Raw genomic sequence first — 26432 nt, 5'->3', positions numbered from 1 at the left:
ACAGTATGGGATATATTTATGGAGAGAAATAAGCCTCAAAGTCATTGCAAATGCATATGATATGATCCACAAGGATAAACCAAGATTTATAATTTTGGACAGTGATTTGTTTGTGACTTTTGAGGAATCACAAATGCGTGCTCCAATCCACACACAAATACGAAGCAATTTGGCCACACGTAAAACTATTCTACAAATGTGTATGAATGCCAGGCGTCATGTCTGGAGAAAACCAATGACCCTAAACACTCAGCCAAGATGACAAAGGAGTGGCTTCAAAACCACTCTGTTAATGTTCTTGATTGGCCCAGACAGAGGCCAGACTTGAACCTGATTGGACATCTCTGGGGAGATCTGAAAATGAACGTGCACTGACACTCACAGCGTGGGCGGTTCTGCAAAGAAGAATGGGAGAAACTGCCCACAAATAGGTGGGCAAACTTGGGGCATAATACTCAAAAAGAGATGAGTCACTAAAGCAGTGTTTCCCAACCACCGTGTCTTGGCACATAGGTTTCACCTGATTGGTACTCTAAGCAACCAGCCTGAGTAATGGGCAGAACAATTACGTTCTCTTCCACTAGAAGGCATTACAACTTCTTGCTCCAATTAAATGTGTTGCCAACTGCCAGTAAAACAGAAGAAGAAAATACATAGTGATGCCACAATGAAGCACGTAATAGCAATAGATTAATATTTGAAAACAGAAAGTAGTCAATCTGACCTGGGACCTGGAGAAAATTCTGATCCATATTAAGGCCCTAGCATGAATAGTGGTCAGAAGAAAGCAAAAATGTTATATTAGGGATAAACTGAGCCAATTCCACTATATCTGGTGCATAGGGGAAAATTGTCAATATGCTTTTTGTGACAATTTTGTTTAGTGGTGTGCCGCGTGATTTCTCTAATGTGAAATATGTGCAGTGGCTCCAAAAGGTTGGGAAACACTGCACTAAAGCATAGAAAAAAAATGTTTCCATGAATGGGTGTGAATGGGTGAATGAGACGTGTTGTTTAAAGCGCTTTGAGGGTTCAGGCAGAGCAGAAAAGCACTATATAAAAACTAGTCCATCTACCATTTAGATGGAGTGTATATTATAAATTACAGCTAATTTATAGCAATTTGAATTAACTATATACAACAAAACTAGAATTTAATGATTCTACAAAGAAATGTAGAAAGCGCACGTTAGCTAAAATACAGCAGCAGCTTCAGATAGAGTTTACGATGTTAGTATTATACCAGACACCAAATAGCTGTTCCAAAAAAATAAATCAACAAAAAAAACCTTTATTGTGTTAAGGCATAAAAGCATAAAACAGTGCTTATTTTTGGTGATTAAAACAAAGGTCAAGGACTAATTCAATAATAGAATTACAATGCTTGTTGATTTGGGAGTAAAGCAATACATTTTTAACGAATAAAACAGATCTGTGTGGGAGAAACACAACAAAACATTAAAATAATGAAAATATAAGCAATGAAATTTGGTAAAGTTTTAGTAAGACTGGCTCAGAGCAGACACTCTCATAGAGTGATGAAAATGTTACCCAGACATATTTCAACAGGTAAGTAAAAATCGCAAATCAGCATAAAATGATCAGAAGCAGTAAGTTCATTGCGCCATTTCATCAGTAAAACTCAGAACTTACATTTCTTTCCCTGCTTTCGCTAGAAAAGCTAAATTTGTCTTCTTATCTTCTAATATTCAAATGGCCACACTGTTTTCTACCACTGCTGGATCCATGTAGGTGTATGGCACGTTTAAGTTCTTGTTTCTGGCTTTGATGACTCCACTCAAAATTTCAAGCTCCGTCTGAAAATCCTTTATTATCTTGTGAGGAATCTCCTCAGTGAAATGGTCCTCTGGGTACTGGCCAAGAGGGACCTAATGAGAACAGTGATACATTTAGTTTTTCTTCAACAACATTCAAATTCTTGTCAAAATAAGTCAATATTCTTGCATGCATATGTAATTTTTTTCACAAAAATTTACTGTAAACATAATTTCTGACATTCTTAATGAAATCTTTGCTCCTTACAAAGTCACTGGACTGCTTGCTGAGGAGCCACACGGTGGCCATGCCCTGAACTGTTACGTTGACATCAGGGAAGGTCGCCAACATCGTGGCCTCGCTTGTTGTCCCCTTTGTGGTCGGTGGTGGGAGTTGCAGGGAGATGGGAGTGTTGGGCATCCAGCCAGCATAGTCAAACTGTATTTAATGAATAAGTAAAGGATAACTGATTTACTAAGATTAAAAAGCATAGTTTTTAATTCTGTCTTTGTTTTTTAATATTGTTGTTACCTTCCTGCTGTTGTATGGTATTATTCATACAATTATTTACACTTTCCCTTTGCATGACATTTTATTGTGGGAGAAATGTTTCATCAGCTACAACTTGTCAGTAACATGACTGACTATAAAAAGAGCGTCTTAGGGAGGCATGTGACGTTTTTTATGTTCTATTGTCAGTGTTGGGGAGTAACGGAATACATGTACCGCCGTTACGTATTTAAAATACAAAATATGAGTAACTGTATTCCGTTACAGGTACCGTTTAAAAAGGTGGTATTTAGAATACAGTTACTTTGTTGAAATAAATGGATTACACGGCGGTACTTTACTGTTTCATATTGTGGCGGTCAGGACTGTTTGGGTTTTGTTTGACAGCTACGTTCTGTTGTTCCAGGCGACAGCGTTACGGTTGCCATGGTTACAGGGTGACGCTCTCTCTCTGCGTGTTTCCTGGGTGAGAGAGGCCTTGTTGTTGTTGTTGTGCTAAGCTAATAGGCAGAATGCTACAGGTATAGCTCTAAAGAATGTAGCATCATAGGCAGTGTAGTCCGTGCTGCAGGGAGAATGGACTGCCATACACGTTATGTGTCTGTGAGCGAGGGAGGGAGAAAAAGGAAAAGTACGAGCTGTCATCGAGCAGAAACGGGAGCTGGAAGCATGTAAATATAATAATAACCACTGCAGCCAAGAAGAGTGCCTGACGAGCCCAGCTGTAAGTAAGCTATTAAGACTCGACTGTACACCGTGTTCGTGTTTTCCTCCAAAAACAATAAGTTCTGTTGGAGCAGCCTTTCAACGTCTCTCTCTGTCTCTGCTAGCAAAGTTGACCCAGACAACAAAGTAAAGCTAGTTTTCAGCTACGAGCCGACACAGAACCCACCGTATTAGCCAGAGGTCCCTTTACTACGGTTCGGAGCCGCGGACCTTCAGTAACAGTAATAAATCACAGCAATAGTACATTCATGTAGTTGTAAACAGCATGATAATATATTAAGTAATCCAAAGTATTCAGAATACGTTACTCTCATTGAGTAACGTAACGGAATACGTTACAGAATACATTTTGGGGCATGTATTCTGTATTCTGTAATGGAATACATTTTAAAAGTAACCTTCCCAACACTGTCTATTGTGAATAAAATTAGGGTTTTTGAGATTTGCAGATCATTACATTGATCGTGTTTTTATTGACATTGTAAACTGTGCCATTTTTTCAGAATTGGGATAATATAAGGACTCACCTGTCCACAGTTCACAGCTGCATGCTGGGCTGAGCAGGTGTAGATCACCATGGTGACAAACTTGATCAACTCAGTCACACTGGTAAATTTCTGAGGAATTCCTGAAATAACAGCATCACTTAAATTCATTTAGGTTTAGGTCAGGTTAGGTTTAGGTTGCAATATATAGTATGGAGAAATCACCACTATCATCATAATAATTGAAGATAGTTATTGAAACCCACCTGTTTCTGCTTGAGAAAGGAACCCGTGTTCAAAAATGTCCAAAATCCACTTCTGAAGTTCAGAGTCCTCCTGGACCTCACGGTCACTCTTGTAGTAGTAGCCAAGCATTGCCTGCACAAACCTTTGAGAAATGGGAATACACTGTGTAAAACATGATTTTATTATTTGTACACAAACTGCTCCAGGATTATTTAAATAATAAAAATTGTATTTGCCCTAATTCTTTTGTTTCAAAAACTACATAAAAATAAATGGCACAAAGTACCTTGTCCTGATTAAAAATAGGGAGGTTACAGGTTCACGATCAACACACCAAGTGTTTATAATTTAACTTAGTGAAGGTAGGCTTCTGTAAGTAGCAGACACATCTCTTAGTTTAGAGGCGATACTAACGCATTTTAGTTTCAACAGAAATCTAAATGTTGTTTAATAAGATCATTGTTGGCCAATGAAGGTTAAAAAACAGACTAACCGAAGAAACTGATGCAAGGAAAATGTTGGCAAAGACTAGAAGAAGAGGTGTTATGCAAGCCACACTCAGATGTGACGTCCACAAAAGAAAGCTTTTGCAATAAAACAAAGAAATCTAGTTAAGAAAGGTACATAGAAAAGGTGTAACATATCTCTGTCTTTTTCTGTCCACATTGGAGATTTGAAATAATATTAATGACAATGATAACAAATAGGTTAGCCAGCTCAAAGACATCTCTTAATTCAATTCCTTCACCAATGAAGACCATAAATACAAAAAACAAAAAGCAAACAGACAATGAGACCACCATGTGGTTTACATGCTGTGCAAAGAAATTGTCATTGTTGTCTTTTGCAAAGGAAAGTTTGTTATTACTGTGTGCTCAAATATATGACTTTACAGGAGGCTTTTATTTATTGATTTTCATATTTTAACCAGCCAATACTGTGGAGAAAGACCAGTTCAGTTTTTTATGTTGATTTAAGATAGGATGACCCATTATTTACAAACTCTGAATTGTTGCAGCTTGATGGCATCATTTGGAGAAAATCAAAATCAAAAGAAAAGAAAGTGTGGTACCTGTGGATGATATCCCAAACCTTTAGTCCATCATCCCTGTAGTAGAAGTTTGGCACAGCCTCCACGCCACGTTCAGCAATGTCATCAGGTATGCAGAGGGAGCTGTAGGTTAATGAGGACACTGACCTCTGCAGGATGGTAAACATGCCCTCTCCACCTGATGATGCAAACTAGAGAATGGGTAGCTCACAGTTAGAGACAAATGTTGTACATGACACTGAAAACAAATCAATTGTTAAGGTAAAGGTCTAGTGAGTGAGTATGGTGTTATTTTTGTGCCTCTACTCTGAGCGCACGTTACAAAAAGAGAAAAAAAAATCAAGTGTTGTTGCATTTTGAGAAGAAAAATATTTTGATTGCAGAAAAGTTTAATTTGAGTGAACAAAATAATTGCTGCGTGCAAGAAATGTATTTCAGTGTTTGCTATTATCCATTTACACACACAATAACAGCCACTCTCGCTTGGTTGTTGGCATTTGCTCTTGCTCAGATCTCTGCTCTGTGTGCTGACGGACATCTGTAGACCTGCTCTCAGTGCAGAGATGTTGAGAGCACGCTCAACTCTCTGTACACTGTTATAAATGTGCCACAAAACCAACCAATCACAGACTTGGATGCAAAAATTCTGATTGGCTGTTTTGGTCTCCAATCAGCTCGCTAGCTACAGCATTCCGAAAACACTGTCCAAAGTGTAGCTAAATCCAATAGAGTGGTTTGGTTTAAACTAGATTAAAACCAACAATGGACTTAAATTTTTTTTTTTTTTTTATATTTATATTTTAAAATAAAATAACATACTTATCACACGTACTGCATGCAGCAGTTAATTTTGTTTGGGCAAATTAAACTTTTCTTCGCTCAAAGTAATTTTCTCCTTAAAATGCAACATTTGCTCTTGCGGAAACAGTTTTTACGTCATAAGTGTGCTGGTCTTACTGCATACCTGAGTGAAATTGCCAGTGTCAGAAATGAGAAGACGCCGAGCTAAGAAGTTGATCTGCAGAGTGTAGCGCGTGTGAGGATTGAGGAGCTGCGGGAAAGAGGGAACTGTGTTAGTGACATGATTGGGGCAACACTTCATTTTATTGTCCACAACCAGCCGTTATGGACGAATGCTTTCCACACCACTGAAATAATGGCATAAAACAAACTGAAGTTTCAGCAAACGTCAGTTACCTTGTACAGAGGATGCACCATGGGCACGTTGCGCAGCAGTGACACTGCAAAAACCTCAGCCAGCAAGTGCGTGCGCAGAAGGTGAACATTGAGCTGATGCTCATTGAAATCTGCACTTCTTACAAAAATCTTGGCGATCAACCAGTCGTACTCAGAATCAGTAGGAAGAAAGATTGGATTGTCATCTGATGGAGTCTGCTTCAGCTACAGAAGGACAGGGCAGAGCAGTCATTTGATACAGATGATCAAGTATACTCCTATAATCAATTAATAGTTTGATACTCTGCTGATCTCCTTATGGGGAATTTCCACTGAATCCCTTCTAACAGAGCATTTCTTCTGAACAGATTTACATGATGCTTTTAATTAGTTTTTACTGATGCTATCTCTCTCTGCTCAGTAAATATGTGGCATATGTTGCATCTGTGTGAGTGTATTGTACAGAATTAACTGTGAAGGCTGTTTGTTATTTTGGCGCCATAAAAGAAACTGACTTGATTTATGTACGTGTCAGACTCTGCATTCAGCAACCTGGATACTGCTATGGGATGAACTTTCACAAGGCTAAGGCTCAGCAAAAACACTTCACAGCTGGTGTTCAGATATGGTACTAGCTATGGTTGCAAATAGAATATCCTTTTATTTTGATTTTACAATGACGTTGTACATGAACAATTGCTTTACACATTAACAGGTGTGCTATCTCTACTGATAAGCTGATGAATACACAAACTTAAACCTTAGTGTCTGAATTACCTGAATGGCAATCGGCATTAGCTTATCATGAGGATCTTTGTGGAGCAGGACGAGAGGTGCCATCAAGTACTGCTTCTTCCCATTGATGGTGTTTGCTTTCACGCCATCCAGACGCTTGTAGTCACACAGGAATATGTTCCCTTTCTGTTTGAAAGTTCAGGATATTGCAACAGTGTGGATATAACATTTAGTCAGTGACTGTGCAAGTACAATTATTTGACAAAAAAAATCAATTTATTATAAAGAATTCAGATGATCACCTTCATTTCATCTGCCAGGCTGCAACGGCCATGGGGAAAGACCATGTCATCAGTGACAGGGAAGTTACTGGGCAGGGCTGTACAAAGCTGAATCAACATGGGGTTGACACCATTTAGAAACTGGTAGCCAAAGAAAGCATCCTCTTTCCAGTGTTCCTGAACATATTCTGTGAGAAAGAAACATTTAACTTATTATTTTTGAAACTGTGAGCTACTAAATTCTGCTAAATTTCTGAATTAATGCCAGAAGTTCAGGGTCTGAGAGTCTTCATTACGTGAACTGTAAAAGAAAAGTCAGATTTCTCTTGTAAGAATATATATGGTTTACAGAACAGGCTGCCCAATATTCAGCTTATTATTGCATAGAGTGCATACTGTATAAGGACTCCAATATGCTATGATGTTAGTACAGCACCTGATATTTCAGTCTTTTTGCAGCAAAACACTCGATTGATGCTGTCAATATTATCCCACTTCTCCTTACGGTTATCCAGTCCCTTCAGCTTTAGCTCAGTCAGTCTGAAACAGAAGAGCACATTTATTTAACTTCATTGTGATACTTAATATACTTTTGATAAGTAAAGAGAAAAATATGGTAAATGGTAAATGGCCTGTACTTGTTTAGCACTTTACTAGTCCCTAAGGACCCCAAAGCGCTTTTGACTATACACAATCATCCACCCATTCACACACTGGTGATGGCAAGCTACTGTGTAGCCACAACCGCCCTGGGGCGCAGTGACAGAGGCGTAAAGAGTAAAGAGAAAAATATGTATAACAGAACTTCACCCTGTGGAAGCAGTGTAGAGAAACTCTTTAGTTTTGGTGAAGGAGAACTGAACCTCATACGGGAGTGAAAATGGGCTTTCTGCCTTCATGGAGTGAGGTATTTTCTCTGCATATGCATCCCAGCTGATGAAACAAAGAAACAGCGATGATGAGGAAGTTAATTACAGTATGACATGATATACTTTTTATCTGCAACATATGCAATAGTTTAATTTCTTTTAATTAATCCCAGCAGACAAAGAATATGCTGCAATGCTTAATTTTAAGGTTAAATATCATTAGTATTAGGATATTCAGCTATAAGTGGACAGCATTTGTATTCCAGTTTCAGGGGCCGTAAAGCTAAAATGTGTATAAGCTCTGAATTCTCACCGATAGTCTTCCTCTCGCTGATGAATCTCCTGCTGCCGACTGTACCTGCCAAGATGATGGTTGTCTTCAAATACTCTCAGCGCTATAAAAAAAAAGAAAAGAAAGAAAGAAAGAAAGAAAGAAAGAAAGAAAGAAAGAAAAATGGTTTCTTGTGAATGTGGTATATTGGAAAACTGCTTTAGTCTAATTACAAGATTTTTGTTGTCCTCACTGGTTTGTAACTACAGAACAAGATTTAAGATGAGCACAGTTTCCCAAACCTTTTCCATCTCTGAAGCGGTGCACCTTGCTATCAGCAATCCAGCGGTAGATGGGAAAGATGTAGATGTCTCCTTCAGGGGATTTCACTTCCACCTTGGCACAAAACCAAGCGTCCTCCGGGAACAGTGGGAGAGACTGTTTGTCTATCTCTATCAGCACAAGATTTCCAAGGGAAGTGGGGCAGGACACCTTAAACTTTGATACCTAAAGAATGACATAGCAGTTTGTGCTGAGCTGTAATACTCCAGCATACAATTCCTCTTATAATTTACTGTGCTCCATGAAGTGAACCGTTTGCTTTGACCATCTTCATGGTGATTATTTCCCCCCAAAATTATTTCATTTGTGTATCATCTCATACAAGAAAAAGAAACATTTAATCATGAAGATGCATATTTCAGACTTACGGCTCCTATAACGAAGGATGAAGCCCCTTTCAAGCCCATGAGCCACGTGCGATCACTCTCCCCATCTGTGCCCACCAGCTTAATGTAGACATTGTTAAGAGTAGTGGAATTAAGGCGATCGCCAGTGAATACGGTCACTATATACTGCACCATTTTTCCTCTTGAATGTGGTCAGATCTTAGTGGAGAAGTTCATTGGAATAACTACTCTGTCAGAAGTTGCCCCCACAATCGTCTCTTTTTATTAACACATTTTAGTGGGAGTGTCCAGGCAATTGCATCAGGTAGGTGTTGTGTTGAAATGTTGGACATGTGTGATCAACTGCTGTAACCTGAGAAACCACAGGAATTTGAGCTGATGATGAAATAACGAGGCTTTATTTTATTCAAGAGAAATTGCAGCCACTGTGAAATGTAGAAGTACGCAACTATTTGCTAAATACACATACCAAAAAAGTTTTGTAAAATTTTAAGTCAATATTTGGTATGACCCTTCTCTTAGATAGGCTTCCTTGTAATTTTTTTCAAGTAGCCTTCAGGGATAATCAAAATATAACAGAGCCCCCATTGTGTTTTACAGATGGCTGTAACACTCACTGCTGTACCTCTCCTGACCTTCCTAAATACATTGATGATTTGAACCATCATTTTTTTAAATTGAATTTTCAATTTGGATTCATCTCTATATGTGACCTGTTTTCACTGATGTTCTTTCCCATTCTTGTGTAATTTGGCCTACCTCAGCCTTTTCTCCCTGTTTTGCTTCCTTAAGAATGACTTGACAGTCACACTTTCACTGAGACTGTTATGGTTCAACGTGGGGACTCAAGCGCAGGACTCCAGAATCAGCTGTACACAAGAATTTATTTACAGAATCCACCAGGTGTTTATACAGGAAGTGCAGGGCAGTGCTATATACAACAAAGTGAGGGATGGGGCTCCAGGGAAATCCAAAGGGGTAGTCACTCGTTCTCCAATTCTTCACACTCACGACCGCAGTTCCACTCTCCACACTCAACACAATAATTCACACAGGGAAGGTATTCAGGAGGTCTGTAGACGAGGAAACGAGAATTAATTACAACGTTCATGCTGCTGACGTCGACTGAGAAAATTGTCAGGCGGTGGAAGGAATACTTTGAGGACCTCCTTAATCCCACTGACACGTCTTCCGAGGAGGAAGCAGAGTCTGGGGATGAGGGGAATGACCCGCCAATTTCCGGGGGCGAGGTCACTGAGGCAGTTAAACAACTCCTTGGTGGCAGAGCCCCTGGTGTTGATGAGGTCCGCCCCGAGTTCCTGAAGGCTCTGGACGTTGTAGGGCTGTCCTGGTTGACACGCCTCTACAATGTTGCGTGGAGATCAGGGGCAGTACCCCTGGACTGGCAGACCGGGGTGGTGGTCCCCATCTTTAAGAAGGGAGACCGGAGGGTGTGTTCCAACTACAGGGGGATCACACTCCTCAGTCTCCCTGGGAAAGTCTATGCCAGGGTGCTGGAAAGGAGAGTTCATCTGCTAATCGAACCTCAGATACAGGAGGAACTATGCGGTTTTTGTCCTGGTTGCAGAACACTGGACCAGGTCTTTATCCTCTCAAGGATACTTGAGGGTGCATGTATGGGAATATGTGGACTTGGAGAAGGCATTCGACTGTGTCCCTCGGGGTGTCCTGTGGGAGGTTTTGCGGGAGTATGGGGTGTCTGACCTATTGCTACGGGCCATTCGATCCCTATACAACCGTTGCAAGAGCTTGGTTCGCATTGCCGGCAATAAGTCGGACTCGTTCCCGGTGGGTGATGGGCTCCACCAGGGCTGCCCTTTGTCACCGATTCTGTTCATAATTTTTATGGACAGGATTTCTAGGCGCAGCCAAGTGGCAGAGGGCTTTCGCTTTGGTGGCCTCAGAATCTCATCTCTGCTTTTTGCGGATGATGTGGTTCTGTTGGCTTCATCGGGTGAGGGCCTCCAGCTCGCACTGGAACGGTTCGCAGCCGAGTGTGAAGCAGCGGGAATGAGGATCAGCAACTCCAAATCTGAGGCCATGGTTCTCAAGGGTGGAGTGCCCACTCTGGGTCGGGGATGAGTTCCTGCCCCAAGTGGAGGAGTTCAAGTATCTCGGGGTCTTGTTTGCGAGTGATGGGAGAAGGGAGCCGGAGATCGACAGATGGATTGGGGTTGCGGCTGCAGTAATGCGGACGCTGCACCGGTCCGTCATGGTGAAGAAGGAGCTGAGTGTAAAAGTGAAGCTCTCAATTTACCGGTCGATCTACATCCCTACCCTCACCTATGGCCACGAGCTGTGGGTAGTGACCGAAAGAACGAGATTGGGGCTCAGAGTAGAGCCGCTGCTGCTCCACATTGAAAGGAGCCAGCTGAGGTGGTTCGGGCATCTGACAAGGATGCCTCCTGGGCGCCTCCTGGGTGAGGTGTTCCAGGCATGTCCCACCAGGAGGAGGCCCCGGGGCAGACCCAGGACACGCTGGAGAGATTATATCTCTCGGCTGGCCTGGGAACGCCTTGGTGTTCCCCCAGATAAGCTGGAGGAGGTGGCTGGGGAGAGGGAGGTCTGGGCCTCTCTGCTTAGGCTGCTGCCCCCGCGACCCGGCCCCGGATAAAGCGGATGAAGATGGATGGACGTTCATAATAGACTCTTGACTTAACTGAGCTGTAGCTTTGACTCTCTCTGACGCATGGTAGACAACGATCCAAAGAAGACCAGCAGACTCCTGCTGGCTCAAATGCCAATCGCCTTGATGGGCATCACGCCCTTCCGTGGGTGTGGGACGAAGGCGTGAAGCCACAACGAGTTCCGTCCCGGCGACAGAGAGGAGGAGAGAGAGAGAGCAAGAGAGAGAAAAAGGTAGAAATAGCCAATCAGCATCCTGCTGATCCCCCAGGCCGTGAGAGAGACCATTTATGATGAAGTTTTGATAAGCTGGATCAGCTGAAGGGCCAGATGCATGTTTCAGGTCCAGTGTCAGGTCTTTGTTGAATTTATTTATATATGTTATACATATATGTTAAAGGATGACTTTCAGATGTTGATCTGCTGTAGATAGTTTCTTAGGCCTGCTACATTCTTTTGTCTTCCACTTGTTCAATTACCTCAATTTTTTGGAGGATACACTGCATCCTATATGCCAGGTTTTTGGCTAAGAGCTAAGGCATTTTCTATAAATTCAGTGAAAGATATTGGAATAAATTATATTTTAAAGGAGGCTACCAGTCATAAAATGTAAAGACAAAGTTAAAAGTTAAAATACCCTCTTTGCTAAGCGGTGTGTATTTAAATGACCACGGCTGACCCAACGACATGAAGATGCTTTCAAGTATCTTTATTCTTTTATTTACCGATTGCTGTCACGTTACATACACAGCTTGCAGCTGAACTTTAATACAACAACAACAAACAGCAGGCAGAGCAGATTTTAAGCTGGCGAGGCGTGACTGTGATGCAGCGCAGGTGCGTCCGCCTTCCCTGCTGCGGCACCACCGACCACGCCCGCTACAGTGTAGATACAACACTGGTTCATCCTTTGAGTTAGGTGACTTTTTATGCTTGAATGATTCTCAGGTCACTGTTCACAGGCACCTACATGTTCAGTGAGGTGCCTAGATCCTCCACTTTTAAATGTCTCACAGCGCAATGCTTAGCATATTTTGGTTCCTGCAACTGGTCCGTCAGTTATTGTCTCCCCCGAAACACTTCTCTTGTGCTTTTGGAAATCAGTTTTTTCCATTTCTATTTTATGTTTTTCCCATCTCCGTTGTGTTTTGTGTGCTTTTGCAGCGGTTTTCTTATTGCTGGTGTTTTCTTTAGTTGCAGTCCGTTTGGCCTCTCAGGGCCACCGTAACCACCAGTGTAATGTGCCTCTACATAGAATTGTATCCTTGTTGGACTGTTTATAGGAAAATAAAAATCTGTTATTTTTGTTAATGAGCCAGAATAATAACTAAACAATGGCTCTTCTGTGAGCATGGTCATGAAATCAAAGTGGGTAGTGGTAAATACAGTTAAGTTGTTTTGCCTCCGTTAATAATTATATTAGAAAAAAAAAAAGTTTAAATGGTGTGGTGATGTTTGTTCACTGATTTCAGAAGTTTGGTGGGCTTCAAGTTGTTGGTCAATCTATGGGGGATACAAAAGTGGAAAACGTATTCATGTGCAGCAAACTGGAATGAAGGGCGGAGTTTCCTTACACGAGAAAAAATATGTTTGCACAATCATCAGTCATCACTCACTTTGCTGTAATGTGTGCAGCACAATAGTTTTTGTGTTAAATATCAGTAGAGTTAAAGAGAAAAGGATTTTAAATGTGTCTGCAAGTGCATAATCCTCTGGTAAAACCAAAACGTTCCTACTAATACTTATCACTCTAGTTTTCTGTAGTAACTATTGGCACATACTCAGTTAAAAGGCACTTCAGTGCAGTAACAGCACTAAATTGGTTCATCAACCACCCTGAGACAACCTAAACATTAGACCAAAGGATTAAAAATACACTGATTCGGGTACCACTTCCTGCTACAGTGTAAGGTTACAGTGAAAAGGTGTTTGTTTGATTGTGGCTTTCACTGAATTTGTGTTTTAGAAGGTGAAACTAAGTGTGAGAATAGGATTACAAAAACTGCCTCTGCTAGTCATGCAGAACAGGTATGAAGTGAATCGTATTCACGAAATTGTTATTCTGTCAATTCCAGTAAAATGTTATAAATTAGGATCAAATCAATAGCAAGAGCAGACTCGTTTTAAAGTATGAAGTATAAAGTAATTTCATGACCTGCATGATTCAACGGTCTTAGAGATTTCTGATGTGTAGAACTGGTTAGAGTGTTACGTCTCTGACATTAAATCCACAAATCTAAACAGCTCATTTTAAAATCGCCTAATTAATTTTTTTCATTGATTTTGTCTCATGTTTAATTGCCAGCAAACTTATATGATAACAATAACAAAAAATCATTATGCTTTAATATTTGCCTTAAGATTAAAGCACACAATGATTATAATGCAAAGCACAAGAGTCACGAAGCCACCGTTTTTTCAAACTATAACAATGTGGTGATTATGTCGACCATTAAAGGGTTTAATGTATATTTATATAGATACACTACACTCTGAATCCTTCCAACATCATAACAGAATTCTGATGCCCCCTTTAAAAAAAGGAAGAAAAAAAGGCAGGATTGTCTCCTTAGTTAACAAGAAATATTATATTTCACTTTCCAACATTTGGAAGGGGGGCATCTTTTCTAAATTGGGATTTTGCCTGAAGTGCTATCCCTGCTGAGTTTATAAATGCCAGCTTGGCTAATTTATTCCAAGACGAGCACAAAAAACAGTTTATAATGATCAGTGTAGTTCTCTGTTGTGCTTTGCTAAAGTGAGCAAAGTTACTTTTGTACACTAAAATATAAGATGCTCATTTATATAAAATATAATCTTCTAATATTCTAAATGTGCCAATGAAGTGTTTATTACACTGTGCAACAGAATAACAACTTAAAATAGCTTCCATTAGTTGCAGAAAAAAAAAACTAAACTAGTTTACCTAAACTTTAGTTTACCTAAAATAAAGTTTCCCTAAACTTTAGGTAAACTAAACTATGGATCAGAATGTCAGGAATGTAGTAGGTTGACTGTAGCTCAGGAGCCAGAGCAGCCAGTATTGTTGGGTAGGATACTGAACAATAAGTTGCTTTTTAATGCATTCATCAGAGTGTGAAGGTGTGAGAATGCTAGCTAGAAACCACTTATGGTGGCTGTAGCTCAGGAGGTAGAGCAGGTTCTGGCTCCCCCAGTCTGCATGTTGGGCAAGATACTAACCCTAAGTTGCTCTCTGATACATCCAGGAGTATGAATGAGTAGTAGTTAGTTAGTGAGAACTTAAAAGCACAGAAGAAAGTGTTTGTGTGATTGGGTGAATGCTGTGTAAAGCGCTCTGAGTGCTTTGAGTACAAAAGCGCTATATAAGAATCAATCCATTTACCACTTACCATTTACTTAGGCGAAGAAAGAAAGTGCTTGTATGAATCTGAGTGACTAGATGAATGAGGTATGCTCTAAAGTGCTATGAGTGCTCAAATTGAGTAACAAAGTGCCATGTAAGAACCAGTCCATTAGTCATTTACCAATGTGTGAAGGGCAGAAAGTAACAAATTTTGTCACTCGTTAGCTGGATTGCAAAAACAAATGAGAATTAAAATCCACTTAGAAGTTGAGGAGGCCTGCAAGCAGTCAAGGACAAATTAAGTTCATTCAGCACTAAATGTGTGATTAGGTGAGTTCAGGAGTATTATGACTACATGGTCAGCAGCAACCTCGAATAAAATCAATAAAATTGGTATCATAAAAATATCTCTCTTTTTTGCAAGAGCAACACCACTACCGGGCTGTGCCCAACATAGACAGCAAAATCTATAATAGTGACAGCCATTGAAATGTTATGCTTCTGAGTTATTCAGATTCTACATACTGCGCATAGTGAGGTGCTGAACAAACAGTACAATACACGGTAATAGTCACGTTCAAGTACACAAACCCGCTGTCCTGTTTGGAATCTGAACACTGTGCGACATGGGGAAGTTCCAGATGTCTCCTGCAGGGACCGCACATTTCAGGGAAATTTCTGCTTTCCAGAAGAGATATGGCAGCGTAAAATGTTGCATCCTACAAACAGACAGAGGAAGTGAGAGTCTCCACATACTGTTGAAACTTCAGCACAGTTACAAATTGCAAATACTCTTCTGTTAGAATGAAGACAATTTCCTTCCCCCCAAAGTGGTGCTTCAGGTTTAGATTTTTCTGCACGTATCACAGACCACAAGTGAACAGAGCAATTTTAGTCTCTTATTTAGCAAAACAGATCTTGCATATATTACACAGAACTCAGAGGGCATCTATTCATTTATGCATTGATTAATGAATACCTTTATTCATTATTAAATGAATAAAGGTATTAATTTAATAATAAATATCATTCAAAAACCTTATTCTGAGAAAAGATATAACAGATTTTAAGAACAAAACAAGAAATTAAGAATTTAGTCCCAAGATTCTTATTTTTTTTTAAACATTTTATTATTATAACTGCTTCTCCCCCCTATATCCTTTATAAGGATAGCATAACACAAGTAGGTAAACTACTGTATACACTGACCAGCCACTTTGTTGTGTGCAACTGTTCAGCTTCTCTTTAACATAAATATTTAAAAAAACAAAACAACAACATTTGGCAACAACTCAAAAGCAACCTGCAACCTGAAGTTCAAACCAAGCATTAGAAAGGGGAAGAAAGCTGATTTAAACTTTAGACTTGGTCTAAAGGTTGTTGGTTGTTGGTGCCAGGCAGAGTATTAGAAATCAGAGGGAAAATGCCATCAGAAGTCAGCCAGCAGTGCTGGTTTGACACCAGATCCCGGCCAGACCTGTCTGCTATGTGGGCAGTAGGATAATGTTTCATATCACAAAACTCACTTCATCTCAAACAGGTTTTTTGAGATGACAATGAGCTGTACTTAAATGGTCACAGTCATCAGATCTCAACCCAGTAGATAAGCTTTGATTCACATCATGGATGTGTAGCTGACAAATCTGCAGCAACTGAAGAATATTTCTAACACCTTGTTCTAGCTTTGTACTAGCAAGGTGTACCTAATAATGTGCCCAGTGAGTGTAAAGTAAATTGATATTATCACATTCTGAATTGAGATGACTGTTGTTGGGATTTGGTGCTATATAAATTGAACTGAATTGAATATAATCACATTTTTGCCACTGAGATGGTATCTACACAAAATACAGTGGCCTATGTAAACATCACTCTATTTTGCAGTGTTAAATAAATATGCTACACATGTCAACAGTATAAGCAGGCTAATGTGGATAATGCAGACCCATCTTGTTAATTTCTGTGAGCCATGTGTGTTTAATCTGTGCCATGCATTAAATGATGGTTTAGAGAACTGATAATTTAGAATATGATGATAAACTACAATCGCAAAAGATTTCTGCAAAGAAACCAAGTGCACATTGGTGGCCGAGATGAAATAGCAGTCTCAGACGAAGTTTAGGGTGTTCATGTTGTCTAACTCACCAAAAAGCTGTTTGTGTTTAGCTCAAGAAAATTGAAACATTAAAATAATGAAAATATAAACAATGAAATGCAGTAAATGTTTTCTAAAAAAAAAATACATCATGATCAGGAGATCAACTGTTTCAGAACAGACACCCCAAAAATCAAACATTTTTCATTTCAAATCAGAAGATGATTCAAGATTGTAACGCAAAAAAAAAAAAATCACATTTTAACACAGATGAAAAAAATTTACAGTTTAGTATATAGTGATTATAAGTAGTGAGTTCTTTGTTCTATTTCATCAGTAAAAGTCAGAACGTAGAGGTCTTTCCTTGCTGTTGTTTGAAGAGGGAACTGAATTTTGTCTCACAGCTGAGTCTTCTAATATTCAAATGGCCACACTGTTTTCTAACTCTGCCGGATCCATGTAGGTGTATGGCACTTCTAAACGCTTGTTTCTGGCTTTAATAACTAAACTTAAATCTTCAAGCTCCATCTGAAAATCCTTTAGTATTTTGCGAGGAATTTCCTCAATGAAGTGCTCCTCCGGGTACTGGCCAAGAGGGACCTGATGAGAACAATGATACATTTAAGTTTTCTTCAACAAAATTCAATTTAAAAAAATCTTTGCTTTTAATCAAAATAGGCTCTTGGAATTATTGTATACAGTTGTAATGTGTTTACAAAAATTAAATTCAGACATAATTCCTGTCATTTTTAATGAAATCTTTGCTGCTTACAAAGTCACTGGACTGCTTGCTGAGCAGCCACACGGTGGCCATGCCCTGAACTGTTACATTGACGTCAGGGAAGGTGGCCAGCATCGTGGCCTCGCTTGTCGTCCCCTTTGTGGTCGGTGGCGGGAGTTGCAGGGAGATGGGAGTGTTGGGCATCCAGCCACCATAGTCATACTGCATTTGATCAAGAAGGTAAAAGATAACTGATTAAAAAGTAAAATGATGGTGTAATAATGGCGTTTAATGTATAATTCCTTCTTTGTTTTTTTTTATATTGGTGATGCTTCCCTGTAGTTTTATGGTACTATTTATATAATTATTCACATTTTCTCTTTGCATGACCAGTTTAGTTTAACTTCACTGATTTTGGGAGAAATGCCTCAACAACTGCAGCTTGTCAGTACCATGACTGGGTATAAACAGAGTGTGTTAGAGAGCCAGAGTTTCTCAGATGTAAATATACATAAATACAGGTTTGGTTTTAGAGCAACACATGCTCCCATCCAGATGACATCTTTTTCAGAGAAGGACTTACATATTTCAGCAAGACAGTGCTGAATCCCATATTGCATCTATCACATCATAGCTTCATTATGGAAGAGTCCGGATGCTGAACTTGCCTTGTTGCAGACTAGACCATTCACCAGTTGAAAACATTTGATACATCATGAAATGAAGAACAGGATAAAGACCCAGGACTGTAGAGCAGCTAGAATCCTAAATGAGATGGATCATCATTGCTCTCCCAAAGGTCTCCTAGGTTCTCAGATGTTCATGCACTGTTAGCAAAACTGTGTTTATACAAGGACTCACCTGTCCAGAGTTCACAGCTGCATGCTGGGCTGAGCAAGTGAAGATCACCATGGTGACAAACTTGACCAACTCAGTCACACAAGTAAATGTCTGAGGAATTCCTGTTGAGCAGAAACCCCCCCAGCATCAATTGCATTGAGGTGAACAAACAAAGATTGGATTTATGTTTGGATTATAATCATATATACTAAGGATCAATCAACTTTATCATAATAAGAACTGAACATTTCTTTGAAGCCAACCTGTTTCTCCTTGAGAAAAGAAACCATGTTCAAAAATGTCCAAAATCCACTTCTGAAGTTCAGAGTCCTGCTGGACCTCACTGTCACTCTTGTAGTAGTAGCCGAGCATTCCCTGCACAAACCTTTAAGAAATTGGATGAAATATGCTTTCATTATTTATTTCATTCATTTTACTTAGGGATGGTAGATATCTGTAAGTATTAGACACACATTTCATTTTAAGAGAAGTACTAACACCTTCTGAGAAACTTTAATTAAAAAAATTGAACAATGTTTAACATTAGTCTATACTTAATATACTAATCTCTCATCTGAATGTTTACGGGAACCACAGAACTTCTGTGGTACTTGCTTAGCTTGATCACTCAACCATCCTAGGCGGCGCCTCCTATTTTGACCTCGGGACTTCCAGGCCATACTCCGCACCGGCCACTTGATTATGGCGCTCCATGCCCCTGCCTGCTAGCATCTTGCAGTCTGCTCTTATGTGCTGGATTGTCTCAGGGGCATTTTTACATAGCATGCAACTGGGGTCTTGCATGATGTGATAGACTCCAGCCTCTATGGAGCTTGTTCCTGTGCTGCCAAGATTAGTGTCTCTTTGTTGTCTTTCACTCCAGCTTTGTCCAGTCACTGATAGGATTTCTGGATGTCAGCCACTTCCTCTATCTGCCGGTGGTACATTCCACCGGCAAATAGAGGAATGCCCCACAGGAAGTGGTGGGGCATTCCTCAGCCAGCTTCTTCAGCCAGTAGGCTCCTCTTCATACTGGAGACCCTTTCTTGAATGGCTCTGTTCACGGAGGTTGCTGTGGTCTGCTCTTAGATCCACTAGCCACTGAGCATTGATGCTATGGGTTGGGTCCTTCTCCCATATGCTCTTCCACTATTGCTCTGTTTCCAGCCTTGGTGCTGCTGTTCTCATATTGTTCCCCTGCCATTAAGAGTACACCATGGCTGGTTCTGTGGAGAACAGCTGGTTTATTCTCCTGCTTTCTATCTCTTTGGTGTACCTCTTCAAGTTTGCCAAGGCTGTGAGTCTTTGCTTGGCCGTAGCACCTTTTTCATTGCACCTTTCTGCAGCTCCGATAGTTGGCTAACCTCCCTACGTGCTACCCTTATCTTGGCCACTGCTCCTTGTGGCTGTTGAACTTCTCACTGATCACCGTTGCCGTGGTGTAGATCAGCTGGTTAGTCTCAGTCTTGTCCATAGTGCAGCATTCACATCATCTAGTATAGGGGTGTCAAACTCCAGGCCTCGAGGGCAGGTGTCCTACAGGTTTTAGATATCATGCATGTGAATTGAATGATTAGTTCATAACCAGACCTCTGGAGAACTTCAACACATTTTGAGGAGGTAATTTATCCATTTAAATCAGCTGTGATGGATCAAGGACACATATAAAACCTGCAGGGGCTTGGAGTTCGACACCCCTGATCTAGTAGATCTTCTGAGGGTACTTCACATAGTCTTAGTAACCTGCCATGAAGGATCCAGGTTTCCAGCTTTGCCATGATCTTATCTCTCAGGTCAGTTCCTCTCGCGCTCAAGGATCCTTCTTCCATCGTATCTGGGGCCCCCACCCAATCTCAGGTGGAGGTGATGATATCTCCCCCTTGACTTGTCATCCTGGCTTCCCCTTGCCGTAGCATTTGTGTTGTACCTCGTCAATCTCTAGCTGTCTGAGCAGTTCCATCTTCTGAATGTTGGAAAACATTCCCCAAGTTGTTTCGCCATCAATCTGGATGCTGGGTATCGAAGATTCCATAGGTCCCTCATCCTAGTCACGTAACCTTTCCACTGGGGTTACTTGCTTAGTAGCATTCCAACAGCGCCTGTTTTCATCTCTTTCTTGTGTGTTAATTTTGTGTTCATTTTTTCAATTAACTTTTATTGGGAAACCAAATTGAAAAAAGAATTTCCCGGTCTTGGGCCAACTCCCAGAATCCAGGAGGAGGCCCAGGGGCAGACCCAGGACACGCTGGAGAGATTATATCTCTTGGCTGGCCTGGGAACACCTTGGTGTTCCCCCAGACAAGCTGGAGGAGGTAGCTGGGGAGAGGGAGGTCTGGGCTTCTCTGCTTAGGTTGCTGCCCCCGCGACCCGGCCCCCGATAAGCGGAAGAAGATGGATGGATGGATGGAAAACAGAATTGTAAAATGACATAAATAAAATAAAAATAATAAACTAACAAATAATAAAATATTATTGTTATAACAGAACTGCAGCAGCTTGGTGGCGTCATTAAGAGGGCAAAACTACCATACCTGTGGATGATATCCCAAACCTTTAGTCCATCATCCCTGTAGTAGAAGTTTGGCACAGCCTCCACGCCACGTTCAGCAATGTCATCTGTTATACAGAGGGAGCTGTAGGTCATTGAGGACACTGACCTCTTCAGGATTGTAAACATGCCCTCTCCACCTGATGAAGCAAACTAGAGAATGGGTAGCTCACAGTTAGAGACAAATGTTGTACATGACACTGAAAAAGAAACAGTTATTTAGGTAAAGATCTGGTGAGTGTGCTGTTCTTTGCGTACCTGAGTGAAATTGCCAGTGTCAGAAATGAGAAGGCGTCGAGCTAAGAAGTTGATCTGCAGAGTGTAGCGTGTGTGAGGTTTGAGGAGCTGAGGGAAAGAGGGAACTCTGTTAGTGCTAGATTGGGGCAAAACTTTGGCATTTATTATGCTGAGGTACGCTGTTGCACAATCAAATGTCCTTTGTGGACACATTGATAAACTCAAATGTTTTCAATGTTATTTAAAATTATTTACAAACCAAAACACTGAGTTTCAGCAAACATCAGTTACCTTGTACAGAGGATGCACCATGGGCACGTTGCGCAGCAGTGACACTGCAAAAACCTCGGCCAGCAAATGTGTGCGCAGCAGGTGAGCATTGAGCTGATGGTGATTGAAATCTGCACTTCTTACAAAAATCTTGGCTATCAACCAGTCGTACTCAGAATCAGTAGGAAGAAAGATTGGATTGTCATCTGATGGAGTCTGCTTCAGCTATACAAGGACAGGGACAAGTGATAAGTCAAATTATTAGTTATTTTTAATATCTGTCTTTCTCCTACAGCATGTCTTTTGTCCTTCTCCCTCTCCCCTCACTCCCAACTGGTCGTGGCAGGTGGCTTCTGACAGAGGTTTCTTCCAGTTAAAAAGGGAGTTTTTCCTTTCCAATGTTGCCAAAGTGCTTGCTCACAAAGAATTGCCTGATTGTTGGGATTTTCCTCTCATATTTACCCTAGAAAATATATATATTTTGCTATGTAAATAAAGCTAATCTGAACTAAATTACCTGAATAGCAATCGGCATTAGTTTATTGTCAGGAGCTTTGTGGAGCAGGACGAGAGGAGCCATCAAGTACTGCTTCTTCCCATTGATGGTGTTTGCTTTTACTCCATCCAGAAGCTTGTAGTCACACAGGAATATGTTCCCTTTCTGTTTGAAAGTTCAGGTTATTTCAGCAGTGTGTATATTCAGTGAATGTGTAAGTGCATTTATTGCAATGACCAAGTAGCTGATTTAAGAAACATTTCTTTCTCCTTTTTTTGTGTCTTTCTACAGTCACCTTCATTTCATCTGCAAGGTTGCAACGACTGCGGGGAAAGACCATGTCATCAGTGACAGGGAAGTTACTGGGCAGGGTTGTACAACACTGGATCAAAATGGGGTTGACACCATTTAGAAACTGGTAGCCAAAGAAAGCATCCTCTTTCCAGTGTTCCTGAACATATTCTGCAAAAGAAAAAGAAAAAGAAAAAAAGCATTTAACAACATGTTCCTTTTTTAAACTAGCCTACAAATTTTGCTCCATTTCTAACTTTGTGTGAAATGTATAAAAAGTCATAAGCTCTCTCTGGTGAGCTTTATTAGATATTGAAACCATATTCTATTTGTTAGATCACCTGTCATAAGATAAAATGAGACTTTATATTCTCAGTTTTAAACATCAATCAATAGCTATAAACATATATAATATTTATGTTTTTCCAGAACAGGCTGTCTAATGTTCTTATTATTCAGGAAAATCGACCCTGTATACTTATATAGTAACACTTCAAAGGTAACAGTTAAGTACATATTATTATACATATTATTATGCACACAGTATAAGTACTCGATACTCCAACTATGATGTTAATTACCTGATATGTCAGTCTTTTTGCAGCAAAACACTCGATTGATGCTGTCAATATTATCCCACTTCTCCTTACGGTTATCCAGTCCCTTCAGCTTCAGCTCAGTCAGTCTGAAACAGAAGAGCACATTCATCTTATTTCTTTATTATATTTAACATAGTTATAGTTTTGATAGGTAAAGAGAGAAAAAAGAACTTCACCCTGTGGAAGCAGTGTAGACAAACTCTGTAGTTTTGGTGAAGGAGAACTGAACCTCAGATGGCAGAAAAATTGGGTTTTGTGCCTTCATGGAGTGAGGTATTCCCTCTGCAGATGCATCCCAGCTGAGAAAAAAAATTGCAGTTTCAATTCACAAAACATGATATATGGATAATATAGTTTGCAATGCATTTTTAAATTAATCTCAGCAGACAAACTATATATTGTAATGCTTCATTTTAAGGATAAATATCATTAGTATTAGGATATTCAGCTATAACTGGAGAGCATTTGTATTCCAGTTTCAGGGGCTGTAAAGCTAAAATGTGTATAAGCTCTGAATTCTCACCGATAGTCTTCCTCTCGCTGCTGAATCTCCTGCTGCCGACTGTACCTGCCAAGATGATGGTTGTCTTCAAAGACTCTCAGAGCTAAATAAGAAAAAAATGGTTTCAAGTTGTTCTTGTAAATATGGTATATTGGGAAACTGCTTCAGCCTCATTACAAACTTTGTTTTAAACCTTCAATGGTTTGAACAAGATTTAAGATGAGCACAGTTTCCCAAACCTTTTCCATCTTTGAAGCGGTGCACCTTGCTATCAGCAATCCAGCGGTAGACAGGAAAGATGTAGATGTCTCCTTCAGGGGATTTCACTTCCACCTTGGCACAAAACCAATCATCTTCTGGGAACAGTGGGAGAGACTGTTTGTCTAACTCTATCAGCACAAGCTTTCCAAGGGAAGTGGAGCAGGACACCTTAAACTTTGATACCTAAAGAAATGACATAGCAATTTCCGCTGAGCTTCGACACTCAAGCATACAATTCCTCTTATAATTTACTGTGGTCTATGAAGTGAACTGTTTGCTTTGACCATCTTCATGGTGATAGATTTCAACTTTACATAAACCACAGTTAATAATTCCCTTATTTCCCTAAAAGTTTGCATGTACAATATCATATAGGGAACTGTTGGGTTCAATATTGAGGAGGGGTAAAGGAGGTAATCAACTTTCAAAATAACAACACTGATCTGGCCGGCATCTCCACGGCAGATGCTTCTTGTCAACCTTCTGACTTTCACTTCTCGTCTGGAACACCAGACCCACATCCTGCAAGAAACTGTTCCTCTTTTTGCAGAGACAATTTTGCAGTTGCAAGCAAACATGACTAACCTCTCACCTATAAATTAGTCTATCTACTGTGTGTGTGTGAGTGGGTGTCAGCATGAAATGCACTCAGTTTCACCTCACCAGCTGAACCTTGTAACCTTTTCCACCAGACAGAAGGCCAGCACGTACACATTTAAGATTATAACAAGCATTCAAAAGCATTTAAGATTATTGATTTAACTCAACAGTTTAACGTGGTTATAACTGCACCTGTAATAAAGGCTAATTGGGTACCAATATGTTTAAACATCTGAATACAATATCAATACTGCAGATTGTATTATTAATGCAATGGTAATGATGATGATTATTAACAATAGCAGCAAAATATTTCTCTAATCCCCACAGAACCTGAAAAAATCATGGAGATGGTCATCCCAGACTTACAGCTCCTATGACGAAGGATGAAGTCCCTTTCAAGCCCATGAGCCACTTGCGATCACTCTCCCCATCTGTGCCCACCAGCTTAATGTAGACATTGTTAAGAGTAGTGGAATTAAGGCGATCGCCAGTGAATACGGTCACTTTATACTGCACCATTTTTCAAATCCTGGTAGGGGGAGAATTATAATCACTCTTAGCACTAATTTGGAAATGTAAGCAGTTAAAATTGTGACATCACAATTAAAAGAATTTAAAGACATTATCTAAATGCCTTTTTTGACCCACAATTTCTGACTGAAATCCTGTGAAAACCTCTCTTACCTTTGTCAATGAGACGAGGAAGTTTCTTAGAATAACTGTTCTGTCAGAACTTGCCCCTACAATTTCTCTTTTTATTTACTCGGTTTAGTGGGAGTGTCCAGTCAGTTGCATCAATCAGGTATTGTGATGAAATGCCAAATAAGGTTACCCAAATAATAAAATCTGAAAGAAGTGTTATCTTATTCATGTTAATTATTAGCTCTGCCAGTGTTGACTATAAACTGCACCACTCTTTTTATTGAGCTGTCAAAGCCCTTGACACTGCTGATTTGTCATTTTCCTAGAAGTTATTGGAACTAGGCCTTTCAGATGAAGGCTGGTTTACTAATTACCTTCCTGACTACAAGCAGTGTGCAGTTTAACGGTCTCTCTTTGAGTTTTTAAAATGTCACTAATGGAGTGATCTGTCTTACATTATTTGATATTAATGTTAAGGGTGTGGGACAAAAGCTAAATATATTTTATAATTTATATGTAGATGACACAATTATTTTTGTGCTCCTACCACCAACATGGTTTTCCAACAATTACAATTAGCTTTTGATGAGCTCGGGCTCATTTTAAATGGAAAAAGGTTATGGTGTTTCAAGTACACAGAGTATGGGCAGTATTTCCCTCTATTGTACCTTTTCAAGGTTTTTCTATTGAAACTCATAAAAATACTCTTTACTCCTCCTTGACAATGGTGATATAGTTTGCATGAATAACCCTGCTCCTTCTCTCTATCTCTTGGACTCTCTTTATCATGGGGCATTTAGGATCTAGAAGTGGCTGTAAACCTTTAAGACACCGCTGTACTTTACAATCTCTAGCTGATTTGTCTTCATTGGAATCACAAAGGATGTTCCCTCACTCTATATGACTATTCACTGGGATTGTATCTATAAATATATGGCTGACTTATACCATTTTATCTTTAAATCTATTTCTGGTTTATACAGTTCTTGTCAGATTACATATTCAGTTATAGTCTGTGGTCTCAAGATTTTTTTACACTCACAATTCCATCAGTTCATACAGAAGGATTCGCAGCTCTTTCACTTGATTTTGTTTGCAGAGTTTAAAAGATGTGTAAGTGATTTTGTGAATTCCTCAATGGGAACTTGTTCTTGATTTTAATATAATTCTTAAACGGACAGTTTTCGCTATTTGATTCTGTTGTTCTGATTCTGATGTTTCTTTTTTATTGCTTCTACTTTATTGCTTGAATTTTATTATGCCTATGTGAAAAAGGTTTCACTAGTAAACAAACAATGAGTGTTAATAGGATTACCTGTTTGAATACAGGTTAAAAATATATTTAGGTCAGTGGTGATTTCTTGCACATGACGATGAGTATGAAAATTATCATAGTTATCAGATTCAGCTATGCGAGGTAAAGACTGAGGACCCAAGTGCAGGATGGGGTAATTGAAGGTTGAACTTAAAATCCTGCAAATATTCCATGAAAAAAAAAAAAACAGCACAACTAGTGGGATGAGTTAACCAAGGGTAATACA

At 39.9% G+C, this 26432-nt stretch overlaps 2 protein-coding genes across 2 annotated transcripts; both read right to left on the bottom strand.

The window, feature by feature from the left end:
* Window positions 1-1628: 1628 nt before the first annotated feature.
* LOC148102504 (polyunsaturated fatty acid lipoxygenase ALOX15B-like) lies at window positions 1629-9027 on the bottom strand. The gene is made up of 14 exons (XM_087842511.1): window positions 8837-9027; window positions 8429-8633; window positions 8169-8250; window positions 7797-7919; window positions 7423-7526; window positions 7008-7174; window positions 6748-6891; window positions 5992-6195; window positions 5759-5845; window positions 4816-4985; window positions 3764-3885; window positions 3540-3640; window positions 2044-2214; window positions 1629-1889 (listed from the first exon to the last, which is right to left on the bottom strand). Exons 1-14 carry the CDS (start codon window positions 8987-8989, stop codon window positions 1710-1712), a joined length of 2013 nt encoding a protein of 670 aa, XP_087698637.1. The 5' UTR covers window positions 8990-9027; the 3' UTR covers window positions 1629-1709.
* Window positions 9028-17301: 8274 nt separating this feature from the next.
* LOC102797228 (hydroperoxide isomerase ALOXE3-like) lies at window positions 17302-24771 on the bottom strand. Its single transcript, XM_087842510.1, has 14 exons — window positions 24616-24771; window positions 23625-23829; window positions 23407-23488; window positions 23060-23182; window positions 22866-22969; window positions 22289-22455; window positions 22015-22158; window positions 21519-21722; window positions 21249-21335; window positions 20974-21143; window positions 18706-18827; window positions 18464-18564; window positions 17654-17824; window positions 17302-17481 (listed from the first exon to the last, which is right to left on the bottom strand). The coding sequence occupies exons 1-14, from the start codon at window positions 24766-24768 to the stop codon at window positions 17302-17304; spliced, it is 2013 nt and encodes a 670-aa protein (XP_087698636.1). The 5' UTR covers window positions 24769-24771.
* Between the last annotated feature and the right edge of the window lie 1661 nt (window positions 24772-26432).

This window comes from Neolamprologus brichardi, chromosome 6 (genome assembly GCF_056152115.1).
Source record: "Neolamprologus brichardi isolate AB-2024 chromosome 6, ASM5615211v1, whole genome shotgun sequence".
NCBI lineage: Eukaryota > Metazoa > Chordata > Actinopteri > Cichliformes > Cichlidae > Neolamprologus > Neolamprologus brichardi.
The sequence above is the reverse complement of the archived record's forward strand: the minus strand, read 5'-3'. Positions and strand labels throughout refer to the sequence as shown.

Bases quoted from the DNA above. Each gene is read 5' to 3' on its own strand.
- LOC102797228 (XM_087842510.1), bottom strand. From the start codon at position 24,768: ATGGTGCAGTATAAAGTGACCGTATTCACTGGCGATCGCCTTAATTCC. The intron at 23,183-23,406 runs GTGAGAATTCAG...TTTTTTTCTCAG, and splicing joins CAGCGAGAGGAAGACTATCG to CTGGGATGCATCTGCAGAGG. The intron at 18,828-20,973 runs GTATGGTAGTTT...AATTTCTTAAAG, and splicing joins GTTTGGGATATCATCCACAG to GTTTGTGCAGGGAATGCTCG.
- LOC148102504 (XM_087842511.1), bottom strand. From the start codon at position 8,989: ATGGTGCAGTATATAGTGACCGTATTCACTGGCGATCGCCTTAATTCC. The intron at 8,634-8,836 runs GTAAGTCTGAAA...GTCATTCTTTAG, and splicing joins CATCCTTCGTTATAGGAGCC to GTATCAAAGTTTAAGGTGTC. The intron at 3,641-3,763 runs GTGGGTTTCAAT...CTGTTATTTCAG, and splicing joins CCTTTCTCAAGCAGAAACAG to GAATTCCTCAGAAATTTACC.